At 41.3% G+C, this 23,370-nt stretch overlaps 1 protein-coding gene across 4 annotated transcripts in view; it reads left to right on the forward strand.

Moving 5' to 3' along the window:
- The first annotated feature begins 3,849 nt into the window (after positions 1 to 3,849).
- Positions 3,850 to 23,370, forward strand: part of SPPL2A (signal peptide peptidase like 2A) — a 30,249-nt gene continuing 10,728 nt past the window's right edge. For 2 of the 4 annotated variants that reach the window (XM_074917313.1, XM_074917311.1), the window contains exons 1-13: positions 3,850 to 4,422; positions 8,566 to 8,685; positions 9,300 to 9,482; positions 10,303 to 10,392; positions 13,591 to 13,724; positions 15,828 to 15,979; positions 19,033 to 19,129; positions 20,495 to 20,596; positions 21,293 to 21,374; positions 21,677 to 21,751; positions 22,425 to 22,481; positions 22,640 to 22,693; positions 23,118 to 23,217. In XM_074917313.1, coding sequence (XP_074773414.1) covers positions 4,369 to 4,422; positions 8,566 to 8,685; positions 9,300 to 9,482; positions 10,303 to 10,392; positions 13,591 to 13,724; positions 15,828 to 15,979; positions 19,033 to 19,129; positions 20,495 to 20,596; positions 21,293 to 21,374; positions 21,677 to 21,751; positions 22,425 to 22,481; positions 22,640 to 22,693; positions 23,118 to 23,217 — 1,300 coding nt within the window. In that variant the 5' untranslated portion in view covers positions 3,850 to 4,368. The remainder of the gene's footprint in view (positions 4,423 to 8,565; positions 8,686 to 9,299; positions 9,483 to 10,302; positions 10,393 to 13,590; positions 13,725 to 15,827; positions 15,980 to 19,032; positions 19,130 to 20,494; positions 20,597 to 21,292; positions 21,375 to 21,676; positions 21,752 to 22,424; positions 22,482 to 22,639; positions 22,694 to 23,117; positions 23,218 to 23,370) is intronic. The other 2 variants (XM_074917315.1, XM_074917314.1) reach the window with 1 other exon arrangement.

Raw genomic sequence — 23,370 nt, forward strand, 5'->3', positions numbered from 1 at the left:
ATAGATTGATATTTACTGGTGTTCAGGTAAGACTGTTAGTACATGGGGAAAAGCTGCTAGATGTTTGTCAATACTAATAAATAATTCTTAAATACCATCCTTTCTATGTTTTGGATCGTTTCCTTGCCAGGAGATAAGAGGTCCCATGAGGCTGTTGCACATGTCCTCATCTTTGCCATGTGTGTATGTCTCACAGAGAGGGCAGGTTTCAGTAACAGTGTTCCCTGTGTCACTAATCAAGAGGTTTCACAGCATTATCTTGCTGTCTTGTTTCAGGCTCCAGCCAAAAAGCTGTGAAAATATGAAGCACTTAAAGAGTTTGTAGGACAGGGTAAAATTTTCTTTGTTAAACCACTTCCTTTTCCTTATCACCTGCTTTATTCTGCCCTATTACTCTACTGCCCACTACATTTCTTAAAAATATCTTTACATTCAGTATTTGGGTCAGTGTTCTCAGTTCTTAGAAATTAATACAATATATTAAAAATTCCTTCATGCCTTTAAAGCTTGTGTATTGATTAATTAACCCAAAATCCCCTCTTTACTGATTTTTGCATGACATAGCTGGTTAGTGAGCAGTCTGTTTTACCCTTTTACCATCTTAGTCATTTAAAAATTATGCAATGTTTTCTCTTAAATACCTAATGCTGATAGCCACCCTTCCAAACCTGCCTACCTAACAAGGCGACTATTTTCTGTTTATGCTATTTTATGCAAAATTAACAGGATGAGACAGTAATTCAAACTTAAGCTAATGGAAGAACAAACTTAATTGCATGAGGAGATATAGGGAAAGGAACCGAAAAATGCAGATTGGGATAAGTTTACTCAAAAGCTGAGAGGCTGGTTGTCACATCCTTCTCAGGTGAGGGAGGCCAGTGACTTAGATTCGTAAATCCCCAACGGAGTGGACAACAGTGAGACAAGTCTCAAAGTACAGACACTTTTTAACTTCCCACAGCATACTAACTGGATATGTGATAACTGGCTAAGGATAGAATGAGTTATGGCAAGCAATACAGTATGCCTTGCATTCCTTAATGGTAATCAGAGAAAAGGGGAAAAAGAAAAGGAGGGAGATAGAATAGAGAAATAGAGATCACCAGTCTGGGTTTGTCAGGGATGCATCTGTCTTCTTCACTTCTTCATGTCTGCTTTTTTTCTGTCCCCATTTCACTCCTTGCACCCCCTCAATTTATACACACTTTTCTTGGGTCTGTCCCCTACGTTGACCTACATATCATACATGACCTACATATCCCATGTATGGGGAGGGGTAAGGTGCTTCACGGGATGATGGAATTAGCATGATCTTGTTAGTCTTTATTAGCATATTCAGAGGTGTCAACTTTAATATGCATTTTGTGGATCATGAGGCAAAGGTCATTCACTGGACAGATGGCCCCTGACACTTTACGAGATGCCCCAGAGCAGAACCCTCCTGCCTTCACAGAGCTCCCTCCGCCAGCTGCATCCCGTGCTGTCTGAGCAGCCTTATCAGCCCCAAACTCCTCACGGTCCACGCTGTCACTATAGTTTTGCAACTTGCGAGTGTTTGAGACATTCCTCAGCTCGAAGGGCCTCTGCTCCCCCCAATCCCTTATCTCTCTCAAGCTGTTTCTTCTCACAGGCCTGTTTCTCTCGGGCCCTGTTTTTAGGGAGTTACAAGTCATCTCTCACACTGATAAATATGAAGAAAACATAAAGTAGCATTTAATACAATGGGAGATTCAGGAGAACAGCCTTGGAATGGCAGATGTTTTGGCTGTCTTTCCTTTTAAGTCCAATCAATAGTGTTTAGAAGTGTGTGTATGTGGTGGAAAACAGGCAGGGGGAAGTAAAGGATAATTTCGTTATCCCTTTGAAAAGGATTTCAATATGTCTATAGTATTTTTCAAGCAGTTTATTTTTTGTGCTGATGGTTATTTAGCTTCAGTTTCCATTTTCTAACTAATGTGCTCACAGCCTCCATTAAACATCTCTGTTCCTTCACGCTTTAGGAATGCTTGAGCTGAGTTACAGATTTAATTTCATGTTGACATTTTGGTTGGGAAAGGGATGTTTCTGAGGGTGTTGTCGCTCTTCTTTTCTCTGATGGAAATAATTATGGTGGCATAGAAAGGATGCAATTCTTGGTGTAGATTTGTAGTATCTTATACTGATTATAGGTAGAGACTGTACATTGCAAATAAGGAAATTCAGGTTTAAAACTGAAAAAAAAAAAAAGAAAAAAGGAGGATCTTTTAAAGTCATTCTTCAGGCTCTGAATGTCTTTATAACCTATCTTTCTTCTGCCTGGGATTGGAAATAGAAATATATGAATAAAATCTCTTTTTTTTCATAGTGTTGAAATTTGAGACTAGATCATCTGGTTTTAGTTTTGGTTACACATTAAAGCTAATGGTAAAAATTAGGGACTACTTCAATCGCCGATAAAGATTACCTAAGAATTATTGATGTCCTGAATGTGAGCTGCCCATGTTCTGAGCTAACATTAGGTATTCCTAACCTGCACAGTCCTGCTGGACTGCAGGGAATGCGTTTAATGTAACAGATGTTTACACAGTACCTTTAAACACGCATCGAGGCAGGGGAGATCAAACCGAACATACACTTTTTGGGGAGAGCAATTTCCTTTATTTAAAGGAAATTGTACTCCAGCAGTTCTGCTTGGCTCATTTTTTTTCAGCTGCAGACAGAATAAAAACTGCTGTGCTTTCCTGGGGAAGGCAAGGAGAGGGATTATTATTGGGTAGGGCAGGACAAACCATGGAATTTGATCCTGTGAGCAGCTACACACTTACAATTCAAATGAAATGCTTCTTCCATGCTCAAAATACACTGTCACATACATACCCCTAGCTCTTTACGTATCAGAGGACTGATAGATTTATTGAAGCCATGTGTATTTATCTGTCATCCTGATCTTGTTAGATTCAGAAGAGATAGTAGTTGGTGTAAAGTGTCATGGTTACTCTGACAACAGCACGAAAATAGAAACACACAGATGGACAATGTACTAGCCCCCCCCTTTTTTTTTTTTTTTAAACTACCGTGGTGTGCTTTATCTTTCACTACTTAAGCACATTAAATTGTTAGGCACACTTTTGCAGCCTAGCAAATCTGCAAGATGTGTAAACCTGTTGCTGATATAAAGATGGACTGGAGATTGTCACTGGGAAAAAAAAAAAAGCTTGTTATCATCAAAATATCTATTGATTAAAACACTACTTATTTACAGGTATGTAAATGTTATTCAGATTTTTACAGCAACAGAACAGCTCATTGAAAATTTGCCATAATGCAGTGGAGAATGTTCCCTGTAGATATTTTACATGGCTTTATCCTTAAATTCGCAGAGAGGGAAAATCCTGCGTGCAGCAAGCTCCTTCCTCATCAGTAATAACTAATAACAACTTAGTTTGTGAGCAACTCAAGCAAGCGGATCGCCCACTTAGGGCTTTGATTTACTAATGCTGGACTGCAGCTCACCCTCTCCCTTCTCCCCCACGCCTCATGGCCACATCCCCTTCCTCCAGCAACCCCTCTCATCTTCGCCTCTTCCACTTCCCTTCGCGCTGGCCCCGCGGGGTAGGAGGAGGGTTCAGCCCAACCAGTGCTTGAAAACCTCCAGCGAAAGATGTTGCACAACTTCCTCAGCGGGTAAATCACGGAGCTGTTTCAGTCTCCCTCCTTCCTGCAAGTCATTGCTGGCTCTTACATCTGGTGCATCACAGTCCATTTAATGCTTTCAAAGCCTGGAACACGTTTCTGATTTTTTTTTTTTTTCTAATAGCACAAACAATGCAACTCCCCCAGCCTTTTGTTACAGGTCAGGTTTTGCTGTTCTTGTTGCTCTCGCTGAAGATGTCCCGCTACCCTCGCCGTACCTCTCCCGTGGCTTTGTGTCCCTGCCTGACCACCCAGAAAGATGGAGCGAGGTCGAACACTCAGGTTTCTTTGTCTCGGGAGCCGCGGAGCAAACCCGACGGCTTCCTTTGATCTGTAGCGGCTGTGAAGAGTTCGGGGTAGCATTAAGTATCTAAAGCCCGACAGGCTGACACCCCCCAGGAACCCGCACCGAAAAACCAGAAACACGCGGGGGCAGGCGGGCGGCGAGGGGCAGCCCCGGCCTCAGCCCGGACACGCGTGCCCGCCCGGGAACCCCCCCCGGGACCGGGCGTCCCCGCGGCGGAGGCGAAAGGGGCGTCCGTGTGCCCGCAGGCTCCGGAGCAGCCGCCCCCGCCGGACGGAAGAGGAAGTGGCGCCGCTCCGGGAGCCGGCGGCGGTGAAAGGCTCCGCGGCGGGCGTGGGGAGCCCGAGCCCAGGCGAGGCCCTTCCCCGAGCAGGCGGCGGCGGCTGAGGACGATGAGGGCCGCCGGGCTGCTGTGGGCCGCGCTGTGGGCGCTGCTGCTCCCGCCGGTAAGGGGCTGCGCTGCCCTCGCCGCGGGAGGCCCCGGGGCCGGCCTGGGCCGCGCCGCCCGGGCGAGTGCGGGGGGGGGCGGCGAGACCGGCCGGGCCGCCCGTCGCTGCCCCCTCCTCGGCCGGCCGAGGGGCTTCCTCTGTCCGCCTTACCCCCCTGGGGCCGTTCCCCGCCGGGCCGCGGGCACGGCCCGGGTAGCTCCCGTCTCCTCCGGCCGGGCTGGTGTGTGTGTGTGCGCCCCCGCCCCCGGCGCCTCGGCGGCCGTTTGGCTCCCGGCTGTGTCCCGGGGTGGTTTGGGGACTCCCGGGCAAGGCCCCTCGGCTCCCCCCAACTCCCCCGAGCCCCTGCCCTCTCCCTTGTGCCCGGGGTCAGTGTAACACCTCTCCGGTGCCTGTGTAGAGAAACGCTGGCGGCGTTCGGGGGTGTTTCAGTGAGGGTGCTGGGGAGCCTCGTGGTGTGTGTATGTGCCCTGGCTTTTGGCTTGGCCATCCCGTGCTGTTCTGGTTCCTCTCTGGGACATCTTCGCAGGCTCTGGCTGCACACGGGTGTGTATCGCTATGGGAATGTGGTAGGTCCCTTTCTGCTTCGCCATGTGGTGAAATGGGGAAACCAGAAAGCTCCGTAATCCACTTAAAGAGTACGAAGCGTGTATCTGCATTAAATCGGTGCTCCACTGAGTTGTTTTGCTGTTGGGGTTGGTTTGTTTGCTCGCTTGTTTTCAGCATTATTTTTTTTTTCATCTTGTTTTGGTAAGGCAGGATGTAGAAATACGTTCCTGTGTAGAAAGTCACCACTGGATATGCTCAAGAGCCTGTGCACGGCACGGTTTGGTAATGTGTTGGAACGCCTTCGGGTGAAGTCGCTTGTGTCTCTCGACGAAGCGCACCTCTCTGGGTTGTGTTGGGGTTTTCTAAAGGGTGGGTTTTTTCCTTAACCCAGTGGTTTGCTGCTGCTGACAAGGGAAGGGGCTTCTCCTGCCCTCGTGTGAGACTCCAGGCTCTGCGTCCTGCCTCTTCCTTTGCTCTGCAAACGCAGTTGTAGCAGCGGTGAGCTTTACACCGGGTCAGTCAGCCTCGAGAACAGTGTCCTGAGACTGTCAGCATGGCAGGACCACTGCTGCTCCCCGAGCGTGCCCGGAGGGAGGGAAGGAGGGACAGTTTGTGTGTCACAGGGCTGCTGGCAGAACTGTGAAGCGATGCTTGTTCTGTTCACGGCTAGTTTTTTCTTACCTTTTTACATTTCTGTGAGGTTAATGCTGTTACTTGCTACATACGAAACACCTTCTCCTTCTCCCTGTTCTGTACCTTTGAGTTTCTTGCACATCTTGCCTAGTCACTAACTGTGATGGATATTGTAAATATAGGCTTGGTTTGGTCTCAGTGTCCGCTGGTTCATGTAACCTCTGGTATTCTACGTGGTGGGGTTACCAGTGTACTCCAAAGCTCAACAGTTGGCCTAAGTTTATATCCCTGCAGTGACAGAGACATGTTAGGAAAAATTAAGATTAAGAGACAGTATGTGATTCCTCTAGAAAGATAAGGAATTACACAAGAAAAGTTTAAAGGTGGTAAAGGAAGGAAATATGAAGAGGGAAGCACTTGTCAAAAATAAGAATAAATTTGCTTGAAGGTGAAGAATTGAAAGTGAGGTTGGGAATTGTGAGAACCTGAAGTGAAAGATGATGATACCCCTTTAGGTAAGGACAGCTGTCACAGCTCTGCTCCTCATGGGAATGTTTTTATGCTGGAGTAAATCAGCCTGTGGAAGCAGGTTAATCTTTTCAGGAGCAGTTTTGTGGACACGCTCTTAGTCTTCTACTTAAGGAACAAGATTAAAAATATGCTCAGTAACAGATTTTTACTTTGCATGTATGCTGAGTGTAAGATTTGTTTTGTACTGTTCAGCAGCACAACTGACTGCAAGGCCACGTACCCAAACCAGTAGCCCTTGTCTGCTGTGAAAGTAAGGTACTGAAGCAATTAGAAAATAATAAAGATGGAACATCCCCACTGAAATCCTGTTGCAAGTGAGGTGTAGCATGTAGTGTTTCTTTGGATTTTGAACTTCTAAATGCTGGCTTTAGAGCTCAGTAATGAATATATGCGGGTAAAGCTCTGGTCCTCCCTCCGCCCCACCTCGTAAGCAAGAATTGTGTTTCCTGATTCATCACCTGAGAAGGGAAGCTGGCCAGCAAAACCTGTGTCAAATAAGCAAGTAATCACTCCTAGGTAGGCTTAAGCTTGTGTAGCATTAACACTTGATTTCCTGGAACCCAGAAAACACTTAGTATTCTACTTTGTGAAGTAGAAAGAGCTTTTAATGGATGGGGTTTACACCTGCTGGCAGTCTTTATTGCTTTTAATTTGCCATTAGTTTGTACTTTTAGGTGGCTGCACTTAAGAGGGAAGCTTGATAATTTTTGTGCTGTTCATAAATCATGGAACAACTTAATTTAGCTGACAGCTGAAGAACAGTTACATGTTAAACAGTTAATGTGCTCGGGCCCTTTGACACAGTTCTCCCAGCAGATGTTCATTCGCTATGGCCAATATAATGGATTCCTCTGAAGAAGGTTTTTTGCTATTCAAACCAGGCAGACATAAACCTCTGAAACAATATCGTCACATGCTTTTCTTTTCTCTCTAGTTCTCACTTGCCACAGAATACTGATACACCAGTCTGAGGAGAAATGCCTGTATAGATAGCACTGTTAATGATTATCATTGTGTATCTGACAAATATTTGGGCTTTGTCCCCTTACCAATATCTATTTCTAGCTTAGTATCTCAATGTTCTTTCAGACAAACCTGGACTTTACAATAGGACTTAATTTTTAAAAAAAAAATCTGTTGATATTTCCTGATATTGAGGTCAGTTTCTCTCAAGAAAAACAGTTGAAATGAGATCATCTGTCAGTTTTCTTAAGGTGATGCTTTTTGAGATACAAATGATGCTTATTTGTTTTCACTAATTTGCAGCTGTAGCTACATCTCATCCTTAGTCTGTTAATTTGTCCATTTAGGTGCCTGACCTTTACTAGTATATTAATGCTTGGGGAGAAGTATCTATACCTAAAATTATCAGAAGTTTTAAAATTTGTATGTGTAGTCAATAACAGAAATCATATTATGTGAGGGACTCAGAATAATCTTGAGACACCAGTAATTCTTAATTACACAAATACTCCTAAAGTACGCTGGGTGATCTCTTTGTGTTTACAATTATTTTGTAAAAAATATCACAGAATCATTCAGGTTGGAAAAGACCCTTGGGATTATCAAGTCCAACCCTCAGCCCGACTCTACAAAGTTCTCCCCTACCCCACATCCCCCCACAGCTCATCCAAACGGCCCTTAAACACACCCAGGGATGGGGACTCCCCCCCCACTCCCTGGGCAGCCTGTTCCACTCTCTGACCACTCTTTCTCTGAAAAATTTTTTTTGTAATGTCCAGTCTGAACCTCCCCTGTTGCAGTTTAAAGCCATTCCCTCTTGTTCTGTCGCTGATTACCTGTGAGACCAGCACCAACCTCTCTACAGTGTCCTTTCAGGGAGCTGTACAGAGTGATGAGGTCTCCCCTCAGCCTTCTCTTCCTGAAAATAAACACTCCCAGCTCCTTCAGTCTCTCCTCATAGGATTTCTCCTCCAGGCCCTTCACCAGCTTCATTGCACTCCTCTGCACTCGCTCCAGCACCTCAAGATCTCTAGGAATTGCCATATAATACCTTTATTAGCAGGGGAAATTCTGGAGTCTGCAAGGGGAGAAAGGCTTTAATCCACTTTTCTGTACTTTTAAAATTTCTTTCTATGTAAAATTTTACTCTTTTTGGAAAGTACAGAATACAGAATCTGAAATAATTTGTCTGGGTTTCTCAGTGCTATTCTGTTTGGTGAGGTGAACTGTACATGTGACAAATCCATTGTATTTGAAATGAGGATAAGCAGCATTATACGGTGACTAGATTGTTACTAGTTTTCCATCCATCTCTAATGGAATCAATCATTATATAAAATAATAATTTGAATATATTCCTCTTCTCCTAACCGCTTATTTTGTTCCTAACAGATTTTTAGAAGAATGTCTGTATACTGATACTCTGAACATCCATCGTTTAATTCAGAACACCCTGGTTTATTGCAGGTGACGGCAGATGAGGGGATCCTGCATGCTTCTGGTAGTGGTATGCCTCCAGTAACAAAGGATTACTGCATCATTTACAATTCTAGTTGGATATCTCTTCCAAAGAGCCTGGACAATGCTGTAAGTAGTTTATAATCGTAGTCCCTAAGAAAACTAGAATGCAATATGAATTCGGGTCAGCTATGAATGGTCTTCAAAATTTTGAATTAAATAGATAGTACATTGAATATTTACCTTTTTGGGTCATGAAATAAGGGTAGATTTATTTTAATTCTTTTGCAGTAAGTAATACGTTATCAGGCTTGCCAGTTGTTTTTGAACTAGTGTTATACTTCAGAACTCTGGTTATGTTGTATCCGTTGGATCATCTTTTTGAATTTAAAGCCTGGAAATATCACAGGCTGTGCACTGGATTCCCCAGCACTACAAGCAGTGATTTATTTTTTTTTTTTCCTGTATAACAAGTTTCTTATGTTTAAATTACAGCAATAACTGTGAAATTGCGTTTAGAAACAGATAATTTCATCTATACACTGCTCAAATGTCTCTCAGTATTGCAGGCTGCAGAAACTGCTGCTCTGATTTTATATTCCTGAATTATTAATTCCTTTCTGTTACACCTCTTTCTGGCAAACCTCAAATTAGGGCACACAGTAACGCAGTGTTCTAGATTAGTTTGCTATATGCAACTTCCTAGTTTCATCACGTTCCTTTTTCCCCTCTTCTGTCTGCAGACTTTCAGGACTCTGGAAAACCTGACTGCTACGGTACTCTGCAGTTCTTCTGAAGTTCCTTCTGGCTTAATGAAGGACAAAGCTGTTGTAGTGATGGGAGGAAACTGCACTTATTTGGAGAAAGCAAGAATGGCACAAAGTTTGGGTGCTAAAATGCTGTTGATTGCCAGTAAATCTAGGCTGGTAAGTTACAAAATAGAGTTTTCTTCTGTAGTGAAATAGTGTCTTATCTGTTCGGTGTTATGCAGGGTGAGAAGAAACCCCAAAAGCAGAGGACCCTGGCAATGTGTGGAATTCCAGCATGATTCCCCACAGAGTGTTGTGCTGGTGCTACTGCTGTTGCTGAGACTGAGAGGGTCATCCCGAGTTAGCTCTGTGCCACACTTTATCCTCTAAAAATATCTACAGCTGAATTGTATTTTTAATCTATTCCTTGTATCTTTAATCATGTTTCTGAATGCAAACGCTTGTCTTAATCATTCCCCATTTTTAGTCTTCTCTGAACTCCCTGTAATCTTAGGCAATATTGTTTTAGATACATATGACAAAGATAAGCTAGGAAAATGTAATCCAAAATTCAAAATAAAAAAAGACCTTTTGAGGTATCTTTACAGATATATCTGCTTTTTTTCTCTATTACAGCTACAATGTGTGTACAAATGTTTCCAATTTATTAATTTGTGTGATTATAATGAAAAGTTAATCTTGTTTTAAAAGCATAGAGAATAAAAATGAGTTTTGATTATCCATTGTAGTACTATAAAAGCACAAGAACTTTGTGATTCCAGGTGTGTTGGTAGTATCACCTGTTTTGATTTAAGTACATGTGTCTTCATTAACCTTTTGTAAAAGGTGATGAATGAGCGCTGCTTTGGTTTGTTGTTTCTTTTTCTTTTTCCTCCCCTACAAATACACTGACACTTAAAAGATAATGGGCTTTTAGGGATCTAACCTGCTTTAGAAATAGACTCAACATACTTATCACTGACACTTTCTCTTTTAGCCTACTCTTTCAGATAACAAGACTGATTTTGAAGATGTGACTCTTCCAGTTGCTCTTATAAGATATAATGACATAGTAGATATGCAGCTGGTAAGTAATATAACTTCAGCATATTATTTGTTCAATAACCTAGGTTTATACAAACCACAAAATAATTTTAGGTCAGATATGGATGTCTACCTGATTTGAATGTGCGTAGATACTGCTTTCAGTTTCACAGAAGAGGATGGCTATTAAGTCGTGGAAGTGCTAGTCTTCCTAATTCGGGTTAATTTGAGGAATGATTAATTAGAACTTTAAGAATGGGAAGCATAATGCCTAAGTGGAGGTAGAGTAGTCTTGGAAGTCTTCCTGCTAAACAAGATAAGCAGCCTTCCAGTAGACTTGTATATAGTTGCAGATGTCCGACGTATGTCAGGAGCTACAGCCCAGGAGGGCTGTTCTTTTAGCACAGAAGCTAGAACAGCTGAGCTTGTATCTTCTGGCGTGATATCCTGCAGGCAAGCAGTACCTTAGGTTGGACCTTGAGGAAGATGTGAGGGGTTTTTTTTTGTCCTGGCCAGTTGATAAACGCTCTTTATATAGCATGACAGCATCTGTTACAGAGCAGTTGGGCGGTATAGTTTGAGTTTCTGCTGCTGAGTTACCAAGTGTGTGTCATTAAAATGTGGCAGTTGTGGTAATCTCCTACGCTTTATAAGCAGGGGAGTTTTGTTTTGGGAGTATTTAGAATTTGTTTTCCTTCATGTGTAATATTAGGATACAGAATATTGCAGAGGGTTTTAAAGACAACTATCTTTTGGTGTTGCTTTTTCTGTTGTGTTTTGTTTTGTTTGTTTTTTATTTAGTGTTAAATAGCTTTGCTAGGCAGGAGTTGCACTGCACATGTTTTTCTGTGAATAGCAGAGGCTAGTGCTAACCTGCGTAGTCTTAGCTTCTTGGATTGAATTTGCAAGCTCACTTCACCATTTCTGCTCTTAATCTTCAGAGCTGCCGTGGGAGGTTGTCTTAGGTAAGTATGCAAACTGAAACCACGCTTAGATGTGTAGGATTTTGGTTGTTTACTGTCTGTTCCCATTAAAGATTGGTTCTTGCCGAGCATTGACACGACTGAAGGTTTGTGGTGACTGTCCTCGGTCTTGATGAATACTGTGTTTTGGTTGGGGTTGTCCTCTGTCTTCAAATTTGTTCGCCCAAGTAAGACAAGCATTGTTTGCTTAGATGAGTGGTTTTAAGGTGTGCCCTACTAACAGGAAAGGGAATTAGGGTAAGGCTAGATCCTAATTTGTTCTGAATCTTTTTCTGCACCACTTTCTCGCCTAGTGCTGCTTGGGGTGGTGTCATGTGGAATCCTTCTGTAGAGCTGTAGTAATTCACCAACGTAACTTTGCTAGTGTACGTCTCATACTGCTGTTGAATCAAAGAATTTGGTTTTCTCTTATAATGTACTGCCCTCATAAAGGCAGTGAGGATCACAACCTACACTACAAGTGATCCTTTCCTAGTTCTGATGTAGTTTTTGCCAAAGCCTTCTGTCATGTCGCTGGCAGCTGTTGTTTTGAATGATATGTGCTGCTTAGAAGCTGGCAGCCATTGTACTCTTCCTACTACAGTTGTATTTCTGTTCTAAGTCTTTTCAAGGCTTCCAGCTTTCTCCTTTTATTTAGAAGAGAGAGACCGCACCAGTCTGAGGGTAGCTAGTTTGGATAACCATTCTTTCTACTTTTACTTAGAAGACTTAATCTCTGTAAGCTATAGTATGAGTCTTGATAGCAATAGCAGAGTGTTACAAACCTTTTATTAAGTGGACAGCTCTTTTGCAGGGGAGTTATCTGATGCCATGTGTTTGATTCTAGTGCTCCCTGTGGTGGAAGCTGAGACTTTGCAAGATTTTAGTGAAGACCAGAACAAAAGGAAATAATCACTCTAGATACTGATGTGCATTATACTTTTATAAGATTTATGAAACTTAAAGGGAAAACTGGATCAAGACATGTTGGAATCGAATATGAAAAATGTATAAGCCTTTAGGTTTCTTGGGTGTTTCTGGCACTTTTTTTGTGTCTGTTTTGGTTCACTTGTTTTTTTGGGGGATTTTTTTTTACATACAGGCCGCTGTAATTTGAGTAGGGTTTTTTTTGCTTTTATCTAATGTTATGTTCCACTTCGTAGAACTGCAGGATTTCACTAGGATTTAATTTTCTTTCTTGTTTTCTGAACTTCCATAACTTCAGGGAAAGGAATGATTCTGACTTCTTTAGCCTGCAGTAAGGTTAATATCTGTAATTTAGATAATTCAGATGCTGAAATGAATCAGCTTTCTTCACATATGGCCAGTGTATTTCACTACACTACTCAGCTTCGCCTTCTCCACTGCCAGTTTGATCTCCCTGTAGCCAAACCTGCCTGGTGCGTTCATCTCCTCTTTTGCTTTTATCCCACATGCAGGCTGTTAACAAATCTGTTTTTCTGCTGCGTTTCTGAAGTATATTTTCACTGCAGGATTCCTTTAGATGCATTGGCTTACTTTGACTACAAACCTTTTTTCCCTACCACCTTCCATTTCCTGTCAAATTACCATGCTTTCCTTGTTTCTGAAGTCTCACCTTTCGGTCAAATGGAAGCATCTTGGTTTTGCTTTCAAGATTTTTGTACAATTCTGTATCTGTTGTGTTTGCATTCCCTCCCATCTTCTTCAGTGTCCTTCAGCGGATGATTGGTTTTTTACTTTGGTCTTAAATTTTTTAAGTGGTGTGAAATTGCTTTCTTTTGAATTAATCTCAAGTCATGTTTGTGTAAAGCTGTTGGTAAATAACTTTCTGCCACCTCGAGTTTTTACTGTGTCCTGTCTGAAGCATTGTGACTGTATCAACTGTGAGTTTTGTGGTTTCAAGAGCTAGAGGCAGACCTCTGCTTGTATCTCAGTGGACCTGTGAGTTTGATGGTACTCGGTGTATTTGGGGGATGAAAAGCATTTGGGCTAGAGGCACAACTTCTGAGAAGTGTTGAAAGAAAGCAAAGATGTACCTTTTTATTTTGTGGTATCCGTATGTTTCCACAGCAGTAGTAATATGGTTGTTTTTAAACCTGACCATCCTGAAAGGTACCATAGAAAACATTGCTTCTTTACAGTGACCAAGGCAAATATATGGGATGTTTTGTGCAGCAAATTGAATACTCTCTCAGCATTGTGTAGGTTAAGAGGAGGAAATCCTGATGTGCATTTTGCTGGAAAATAAGCAATATAATTTGTTGTCCTTATGAACAAACTTGTATGTTATTTTTCAGACGCTTGGAGGTGAAGTTAATGTGACTCTGTATTCACCACCTTTGCCAGTGTTTGATTGCAGTATGGTTGTCATCTTCCTAATTGCTGTGTTTACAGTGGCGCTAGGAGGCTACTGGAGTGGAGTAGCAGAACTGTAAGTTTACTAAATGGAACTGCTTAAATGACGTGAACTATAAATTTTACGAAAACTGTCACTACGATCAGTGAGAAATTATGTTCTCTTAGGCTGATAGTTGAAAAATTAAAAGATCTAGGTGCAATTAGCAGCTTTGCCATGAAATGCTTGAGCACTGCAACCTTTGAAAAATCACCATAGGTCTTTGAGGAACCTTGACTGTAAAAGTCCCTGAGGGATCATGCAGCTCTTGGGAAGAGGAATGAGTTAACATTTTGACAAATTACCCAATACTCTATAACTAGGGTACCCTATACTCCAGTATCCATGATAGGAAGTAAGTATTCTAACAACACCTTTAAAATCCAGTGACGCAAGAGGTACATATGTAGTTGTATGTAGTGTCTGCATTGACAGGGATCTGTACAACTGCTTGATCCCAGCTGGCTGTGCAGCACCCTCTGGGATGTCTCTGCACCACACTTCTGTCACTAGGAGCACTGGGGAGTGCAGTTCAGTTGTGTCTGGGTGGCTCCAGACAGTTAAAGTCTGGCCAGGCTTACCTGCTCCACCTTATCTGGTGGAGCAACAGAGCCAGGGAGACAGGAGCTCTAGGGTTAGGCAGGGGCAAGGAGGCAGCAGCAGTCCCTGTGCAGTGAAGGGAAGGGAGTGGAAGTGTGGAATGTGGCAAATACAGGGAAGCAAGGGGTAGTAGGGTTTCTACACTGTGATTGAGGGCTGTGCAGATTTGGGTAGTGAAGACTGCTTGATGCACCAAACTGTTTTTAGTCTGGGATTAAGCTGGATATAACTGGCCTTTCAGAGCCTGGTATTATTCTGCAGTATTTCTTGGATGTCTGCATACGCTGAACAGGCCAGTGTGCATTGCTACCTAGGGCATCCCATTCTCAGTGGTGGCCTAGTGCAGAACAACAGGGAGTGGATTGTATGTGATAACAACAGCTTCCTTTTTCCCACTAGTTATGCAAATCTAGTGACTTTAAAGAGATGAAAGAAGTAAAAGGGGGCTGTGTGTTTCTTTTTTTTAAAGGTTGGATCTCATTATGCTTCTTTACCCTGCAGTGCTATAGGGTGTGGCTGCACTGAATGCTAAAATAACAGAGTGTGATGCTGTCTCCCATATTGAAAAATACCTAGATGTAATTACATTAAACTTGTTAAATGCACTTTCATAAATCTAGGGTGAGCTTTTTTTTTTTTTTTAAGAGCTGCTTATTCAAAGCATGTCCTCTGAGAAGGTGATTCATCTAACAAAGTGCCTTACTCCTGTGGGTTTTTCTCTTTTGAAGGTAGCTGTTTCAGTGCTGAATTCAGCATTTTGTAGGTAGGTCCTGGGATTCGTCAGGAACATGCTATCTGATGGGCAAGTCACACTAGCGTCTGTAGTGAAGAGTAGTAGGGCTATCTGCTCAAAGAACAAACACAGCAATTTAAGTCTCCTTATTTTGCATGGTGAGGTATAAATATGGAGTATGTATGCACAGAAATCTTACTCCCAGTGAAAATCCCCAATTACACCCCCTCTCTTTCACTTACTCTCTAATTAGGAGGTGTAAGGGTAAAAGAACTAGTACTTAGCTTCATTCTAACATGAATGGGTTTTGCAAACAATGTCTGTAGTTGAGGTTTTAAACCAGTGTGTAATACCCGTGATTTTGATTTATCATATTTATCAGATTGACTACCCTTAGCCCAAGAAATTGTGTAGTTGGAAGTGGTGTGCTCGTAGAGTTGAGTGCGTGCATCCTGAAAAGGAGTTTAAGAGCTTTGATAGCAGACTACTTCTCACATGGATCAGGGTTTTGATTGGGGATACTCCTTAAAGTTGGCAATCACCACACAATTGGAGAGGAGGGCAGTGAAGAATCTTTTTCTCGTGATCTATGCTAGGTTAGAAGTATATGTCTCCACTAAAAAATGGAGAGAAACTCAAACAATAAGCATACCATTTTCCTATATTTTTAAGTCTAATAATGATACGAAGTTTTAGACTGAAATGCTGTCAGTTTAAATGCTTTATAACCAACAGCTTAGGTCATCGTAAAATGTTTTCATCATCTCTCATCTGAGGTAAATGTATTTATCATTTTCTTAAAACAGTGAGAATTTGAAAGCAATAGCAAGTCCTGGAGAGAGAGAAACAAGACGGAAGAAGGAAGAAAATGTTACTTTTACCCCTGTAACAGTTATCTTGTTTGTTGTCATCTGTTGTGTCATGCTGGTCTTACTTTATTTCTTCTACAAATGGTTAGGTAAGAAACAATGGATAATCTCATTTGACTTACTTTTCAGCATGATCTTATTAAGTGTCTTAAGTCTGAAAATCTAGATTACTAAAAGAAGTTAATATCATTTTTTTTTATCGTTTCCCTATGTACGAGTTGAGGGTTGAAAAGATGTAGCTGCTACTCAGAGAGAAGCTTTCTTCTCTCTTACAAAGGCTGCCTTGACAGTGTTTATTCTGCATGAAGTAACAGAGGAGAGGTGACTAGCAACTAGTAAAAAAAGTATGTGATGTATGTCAATGTTCTTGGGAGGATGGCAGTGACAACAGTAGTGTTTGGAGTGAAAGCTTTTGTTAGATATTGCTACATTTGACATTAAGTTTGTGGTTGCAGTGCCCTAATTAAAAGTACCAGGTGAAATGGTATTACCATAATGAAATAAACTCAAGCATACTAGCAATAACTAAGTTCTCAAATTATTCAATTCCACTAAAATATAGTTTCCAAACTGTTGGTTGATTTTTATTTTTTTTTTTTTCCTGCCCTCAAACCATGCAACCAGAAAATGTACACTGTTTTAAATGACACTTTTTAGTACGAACAATGTAACTTTTAATTCTGAAAGCTTCCTAAATTCACTCTTCCTAGAATTTGTTACGTTAACCTGCTGCTTCTGCAAGATAAACTACACCATCCTGACTTCTGATTTTGTTTAGTTTTTGTTATCTTGACTATGGGCAATGCCACCTTTGCTGAACTTGACCCACTAAAAGACTGATGAACCTTTTAATGTGATCAAAAAGTTTAGGTTAAAAATGTCCAGTTTCATCTGAAACATCTTGGAGTAGACTTAGGAATCACAGAATCATCTGTGTTTGGATGGCCGGGCCCAAAGAGTTGTGGTGAACGGAGTTAAATCCAGTTGGCGGCCGGTCACGAGTGGTGTCCCCCAGGGCTGGGTTTTTGGTCCACTCCTGTTTAACATCTTTATTGATGATCCAGACGAGGGGATCGAGTGCCCCCTCAGTCAGTTTCAGATGACACCCAGTTGGGTGGGAGTGTTGATCTGCTCAGGGTAGGGAGGCTGCAGAGAGACCTGGACAGGCTGGAGCCATGGGCTGAGCCCAGCTGGGGGAGTTTCACTGAGGGCAAATGCCGGGGGCTGCCCTTGGGCCACAACAACCCCCAGCAGGGCTACAGGCCTGGGGAGGAGTGGCTGGAGAGCTGCCAGCCAGAGAGGGACCTGGGGGGGTTGAGAATGAGCCAGCAGTGTGCCCAGGGGGCCAAGAAGGCCAATGGCATCCTGACTTGTGTCAGCACTGGCATGGCCAGCAGGGACAGGGAAGGGATCTGAGCCCTGGGCTCGGCACTGGTGAGGCCGCCCCTCGATTCCTGTGTTCAGTTTTGGGCCCCTCACCCCAAAAAGGCCATTGAATGACTCGAGCGTGGCCAGAGAAGGGCAACGGAGCTGGGGCAGGGTCTGGAGCACAGGTCTGCTGGGGAGCGGCTGGGGGAACTGGGGGGGTTCAGTCTGGAGAAGAGGAGGCTGAGGGGAGACCTCCTGGCCCTCTACAGCTCCCTGACAGGAGGGTGCAGAGAGGGGGGATGAGTCTCTTTAATGAAGTCACAAGTGACAGGCCCCGAGGGAATGGCCTCAAGCTGCCCAGGGCAGGGTCAGGCTGGCTCTGAGGAAGGATTTCTGTGCAGAAGGGGCTGTTGGGCGTTGGAATGGGCTGCCCAGGGCAGGGGGGGAGTCCCCATCCCTGGGGGAGTTTAACAGTCGAGTTGACTGAGCGCTGAGGGATCTGGTGGGGTTGGGAACCGTCAGTGTGAGGTTAATGGTTGGACTGGATGATCTTCAAGGTCTTTCCCAACCCAGATGATTCTGTGACATAATTTAGAGACCAATATATGTTTGGACTCACCTCTTCAAGTCAGGGTGAAGGTGCTTCAAAACCCAGTTACATGGTGCTAGGAGAATGCATGAATTACAAGCAATCAGAAATCTCATATGAAGTTTCTTGAAGGTACAGAAGCTGTTACCATGGTATGACATGCTGTGTCAGGGAAAAATGTATTTAATTAAAAACAAGAAGTCAGCACAAAGCCAGTTGCAAAGCTGGGCTCTGTGATGGAGTTCTCTGTATCTTTTTTTAAGTATTTCAAGCATTATTCGTTCTGCATTGTTGCCTCAAAATTCAAGATGCCCTAAGCAGCTGATTTCCTACTGACTTCACAGAAACCTGTCGTGCAAAACTTCTTGTTTGCCTGTTGGGAGCTTAACAGATCATAATGGGACACGTTCTTGGTTACAACTATAAAATCCACCTTTCTTGCGTGTTTGGGTTGTTTTTTCAGTAATCTCCTTATAGGTATCAGAATTGTTTTCTAGTCAGACCTTCACTGCCAAAAAAACCCCAAACCAGACCCCAACTAGCAAACTAGTTTTATTGTTTGTCCACATTTCAGGGTGTTTATGATGTTAGAATACAAACTATACTGTAAGTTAGAACATGGCATACAGTTTGGTTTTTTTCTAACCAGGTGGTTCCTGACTACATAGAAATTTTTGGAAGGGCTGGGTTATTTTGTATCTTAAAATGCTACCTAAATCATCAGCCAGATCTTAGGGATGCTGAAATTCTTATGCATAAGCAAAGTGATTAAAGGGAAAATTTGAAGTGAGGAGTATTAGAAAATGAGAAAGCAGGTAGTTGTAAAATAGTACTTTGGTTTTAGTCACAACCAAATGAAAGTATATGAAAGCAATAACATATGACATGTTTCTTCTTAAAGGGAGGAAAAATTTAAATGTAAAAAACCGAAAAGCTTTTGAATTCAAAAAATTTTACAACTTAGGTCTTTGCTTGATGAGAACTTTTGCCATGGCAAAGACACACAGAATTCAGCACTTTCTGTAATCAGCTGACTAGAGTCTCCAGAGTCTGTACTGAGCAGTCTTACTATAAGTGTTAACAGTTTATATCACATGTGTATTGTTGTGTTTGATTCTTGCTTCCTGTTTTTTTTTTCCTATTGTATTTTGTCACTGATTCTCATCTTCCATTCTTTCTATTTAGTGTATGTTATAATATCAGTCTTCTGCTTGGCATCTGCAATGAGTCTATACAACTGTCTTGCAGCTTTAATAGGAGAAATACCATTTGGGCAGTGCAGGTATTGTACACTTTTTCAGTTACTAATAAATGTAAAGTTTCTTTTGGTTATTTTCTGGTTGCCACTTAATGTAGCGTCATAATAGGAGAACAGTTTGAGAAATTGTTTCCTGTTTGGTTTAGTGTGTGGGATTGTTTAAAAAAGAAAATTATAAGCTCCTTTTAATAAAGGTATCCATAGCATAATCAACAGTTAAAATAGTTTTGTGGGAGATTTGCTGCATTACCTGTGATTATAGTAATGCTTTCATATAAACTTGGAAGGCTCTGCTTGGCCCTCTGAGCTCAGTTTTATGAAATTGTGATTGCCTGTAGGGTGTGCTCACTCTGTAAGGGGGGGATCCTGCACATTTGATCCCGATTTGAGCAGGTACTGTGCTATTAGGAACCTGTGACAGACCAAGTTTTAACTTTTTCTTGCAAATGCAACACCTTGCTTCTGTCTTCTGTGGTAGAAGTTAGCAGTTGCAGTTCTAACTCGGGTAGTGTGTTATCAGTGTAGAGACAGTCTCTTCTTACTGCTCTGAGTTAAATACCCTGCAGGTAGTGAGTATGGGAGTGTCCCTGTTTATCTCCCCTGTATTTTCACTTTTTAAAAAACCCTAATATTTAATGCAACAAATGGTTCTTTTCCTCGTAAGAACAATGCTTATATTATTATTTATCTTTCATATATATATATATATTATATATATAAGATAAATATAATATATAGATTATCTTATAAGCCTAAGATTATGTTTGCATGTTATTTAGTACACGACATTAGTGCCAGGTGATCCAGTAGCCCATCAAAGGTAGAGATCGGGTAGAAAAGAGAACAGGTTTTGTATAAGCTGCAGGACAGGCATTACTTCTGTCAGTTAATACCAGTTCAAGAACTGTCCCAGAAAATTGAGCAAGGCAGTGGAAACAGATATTGGCTCACAATTTCGCAATACACAGTTATTCCATTTTTAATCTTGTATTATGTGTCCTAAAATTGATTTTTCCCCAACACCACCCCTTTCTGGAATTATTACATCACTGTCCCTTGCTGATGTAATTCTGTTGGCATAATTGTTACATGACAGAAATGGATCAAATAAATTCCTCTTGCTGCCTTCCCTGGATGTGTTTGCTAAAATGAGGACTGGCCATCAAAGCCCAACTTGGCTTGCTGTCTTTGGGTATGTTTTAATGCAGCCCAGAGAAAGATTGGTACTGCAGCTGCAAGAGTAATGCTACTTGAGTCTGGACAGAACACATGGGCAAAGGAGAAGCTCTCAGGATGAGAACTCCTTGTCATCTTAAGGACCCATGGTAGCACAGGCATGTGTTTTGGCTGTTGTAGGCTTTCTTTTTAAATTTAATTATTTTTTTTTAGGATTGCATGTTGCAACAAAAACATTGAAGTGAGGCTTATTTTTCTTGCTGTATTCTGCATAGCAGCAGCTGTTGTCTGGGCAGTGTTTCGAAATGAAGATAGGTAAGTGATGCATTCTGACTTAAAAGAGTAATATGAATAAATGTCACTAATGAACTTCCCATCATATTAACTAATCCTGGAGCATAGCATCCTTCTAAACTCCGGTGCTGATTTAAAATAAGTCATGAAAGTATTTATGAAGCTTAACAAGCATGGGAATAATGGAGAACAAAGCTATACAAATGAACTGTGTGGTAATTTGAAGTTAGAAAAAAATATGGAGAAGAGGAAGAACTAGCTTGATTTGCTAATGATTGGCACAGTAAGAAAAAAAAAAAAAAAGTGCAAGAATAGCATAGGGACCATAGGACCTATGCTTCCTGTGGTCTGGTGGAAGCACAGGACCACAAATATTATAGTACAATCCTCAGTAACATCTTGAGCCAGACTTTAGGGCTTCCTATCAAGTGAGGAGTCATACAAGGGAACACCAAGGCCCTGTTATGGCCTCTGTTCGACTCATCTCTCTAGTACGCTTAGAACAGTTACCCAGTTATGTTCAGAGGCTACTGTAAATTGACCATCTTGAAACCAGTAGTTTTGTGGTTTTTGGTAGCAGTACTTTCTAAAAAACTAATTTCTTGTTTTCCAATTCATTTTGTGATCTTGCTATTTCCAGCAAAATCTAAAATCATTATTGCACTTAGATTCCAGCAGTAGTTTGAACATTGTGTGAAAATGTGTTTTTATTTTTAGGTGGGCTTGGATTTTGCAAGATATTTTGGGAGTTGCTTTCTGCCTAAACTTTATTAAAACACTGAAAATGCCCAATTTTAAGGTACTGTAAGTTGCTTACCTTAAAGTATTCTGATGCCATCGATCTGTAAGTTTAGTGTCAGGAAGTAGGTTTTCAACACTCAAATATATATTTTAAAAAATCTTTACCATTTTTAGTAATTATTACAGGAAATCAATAATTCTGTTTTAAATGTTATGCCAGAATAAAAACATGGGGGGTGGGAGTTTTTTTTAAAAAAAAAAAAAAAAATCCAAACCACCATGGTGGTACAGTAATGGTACCAGAATCTAGCTATGCAGTCCTTGAAAACCTACAGTAATATTATCTTCTTTTTTTGCCAGTCCTGTGTGATACTTCTAGGCCTTCTCCTTCTATACGATGTGTTTTTTGTCTTCATAACACCATTTATCACAAAGGTATGTCTGTGAATTTACCTTGAAAGTAAAAACAAAAATGTTTGGTCATTGGGGCAGTATTTTTGTCAAACAGATTAGTGTTGTCAGTATTCTTGATTCAGAAATGCTGACTTCCTTTTTCTTTTTCCCCATTTAAGACATCAGTGGCCTAAATTTTCATCTTGTATGGGCCATGGACCATAATGCTTGTGTAGGTGCCATAAATTTTGTTAAATGACTGAGTTTTCAGCAATCATGTGGCCAAAAGTAAGCTGTCCCCGATTGTGTGACAGCGTGATGATGAGAAATTACTGTCCTCCAGTTTTCTTCCTTTTGCTTTTAACACCTGTGTATTGGAACATGCTCTAGTACTTTCTGCAGTGCTTATTTGCACTTTAATATGACCTGTATGTAAGTGTTATCTTCTTTTTAATTTGAAGCAGAAAGCGCATGGCAGAAACAGCTGACGTTTTTATCTAAACTTCTGGCTACATCTAGTGGATTTATTGTTTGGGGTATTTTAAGTAGTTATTTTAGGCTGGACTACATGTTTTTAATGTGAAACAATACTGTATGACAGTAGAGCATTCTTTTTGATACTGAATTGTAAGATGAGGTACAAGCAGTTTTTGTAAATGTGTGAATGTTTTGGTATGTTAAACCACTAACTTTTGAAAAATGACCTTAATTTCAGAATGGGGCAAGTATAATGGTTGAAGTTGCAGCTGGACCTTTTGGAAACAGTGAAAAGGTATGAACCAGTTGTTGTAATATGTGCAACATAAAAATACTGACACTGCGTAGCTAATTCATAGTGTGCTTTTCGGCATAACTTTCTCACAAAATATAGCCAGCTTCTGCTATTTTCTTTTAAGTATTAAATACCTGTTGACTTGGGTTTGATCCTAGAATGATGGAAACTTGGTGGAAGTCCCTACTGAACGCTCAGCTCCCCATGAGAAAGTAAGGATTGTATTTCAGATACTGGATTTTTAAATGATTCCCTCTGAAAAGACTATTCTTTTGGGGAAAACCTGACTGTCCAAATTTCTCTTCAGGGCCTGGATATCATTGATCAATATTCTAGAGTTAGGTTAATAATCCAGACTTGTTATTCCCGTTGTATGATTAAATGTTGTTTTAACTTTTTTTTTGGTGTGTGCATATTATCTGTAAATCTGAAATTCCATCTTACCTGTTGCCTTAAGCTTTATCCACTCTGTGTATTGGTTTCTGGTTTTTACTTTAGGTTCTACCTATTTTGAAGTTCTGCATTAACAATAAATTCTATTAAAACTGTTTATTAATTTAAGCAAACAAAAAAAATCCAAAACACCAGGATGCTTTAGATTAGATTTATGTGGGCTTCTGAAATACTGTTTTACAGTTACCTGTGGTTATTAGAGTGCCTAGACTTGAATACTCTGCATCGACACTGTGTGACATGCCATTTTCATTGTTGGGTTTTGGAGACATTATTGTCCCAGGTGAGCAAATGTTTTCGGCAATTGTAACTTATGATTAAGTATTTTTGGGTTTGATTCTCAGCTGACTTATATTAGAGTTTATTCTACAAAGTTAACTACGAAATCACATGCAGCAGTTTGCCTTGATCTGTCAGTGCAGAATACAACAGAAGC

This window comes from Athene noctua, chromosome 13 (genome assembly GCF_965140245.1).
Source record: "Athene noctua chromosome 13, bAthNoc1.hap1.1, whole genome shotgun sequence".
Lineage (NCBI taxonomy): Eukaryota > Metazoa > Chordata > Aves > Strigiformes > Strigidae > Athene > Athene noctua.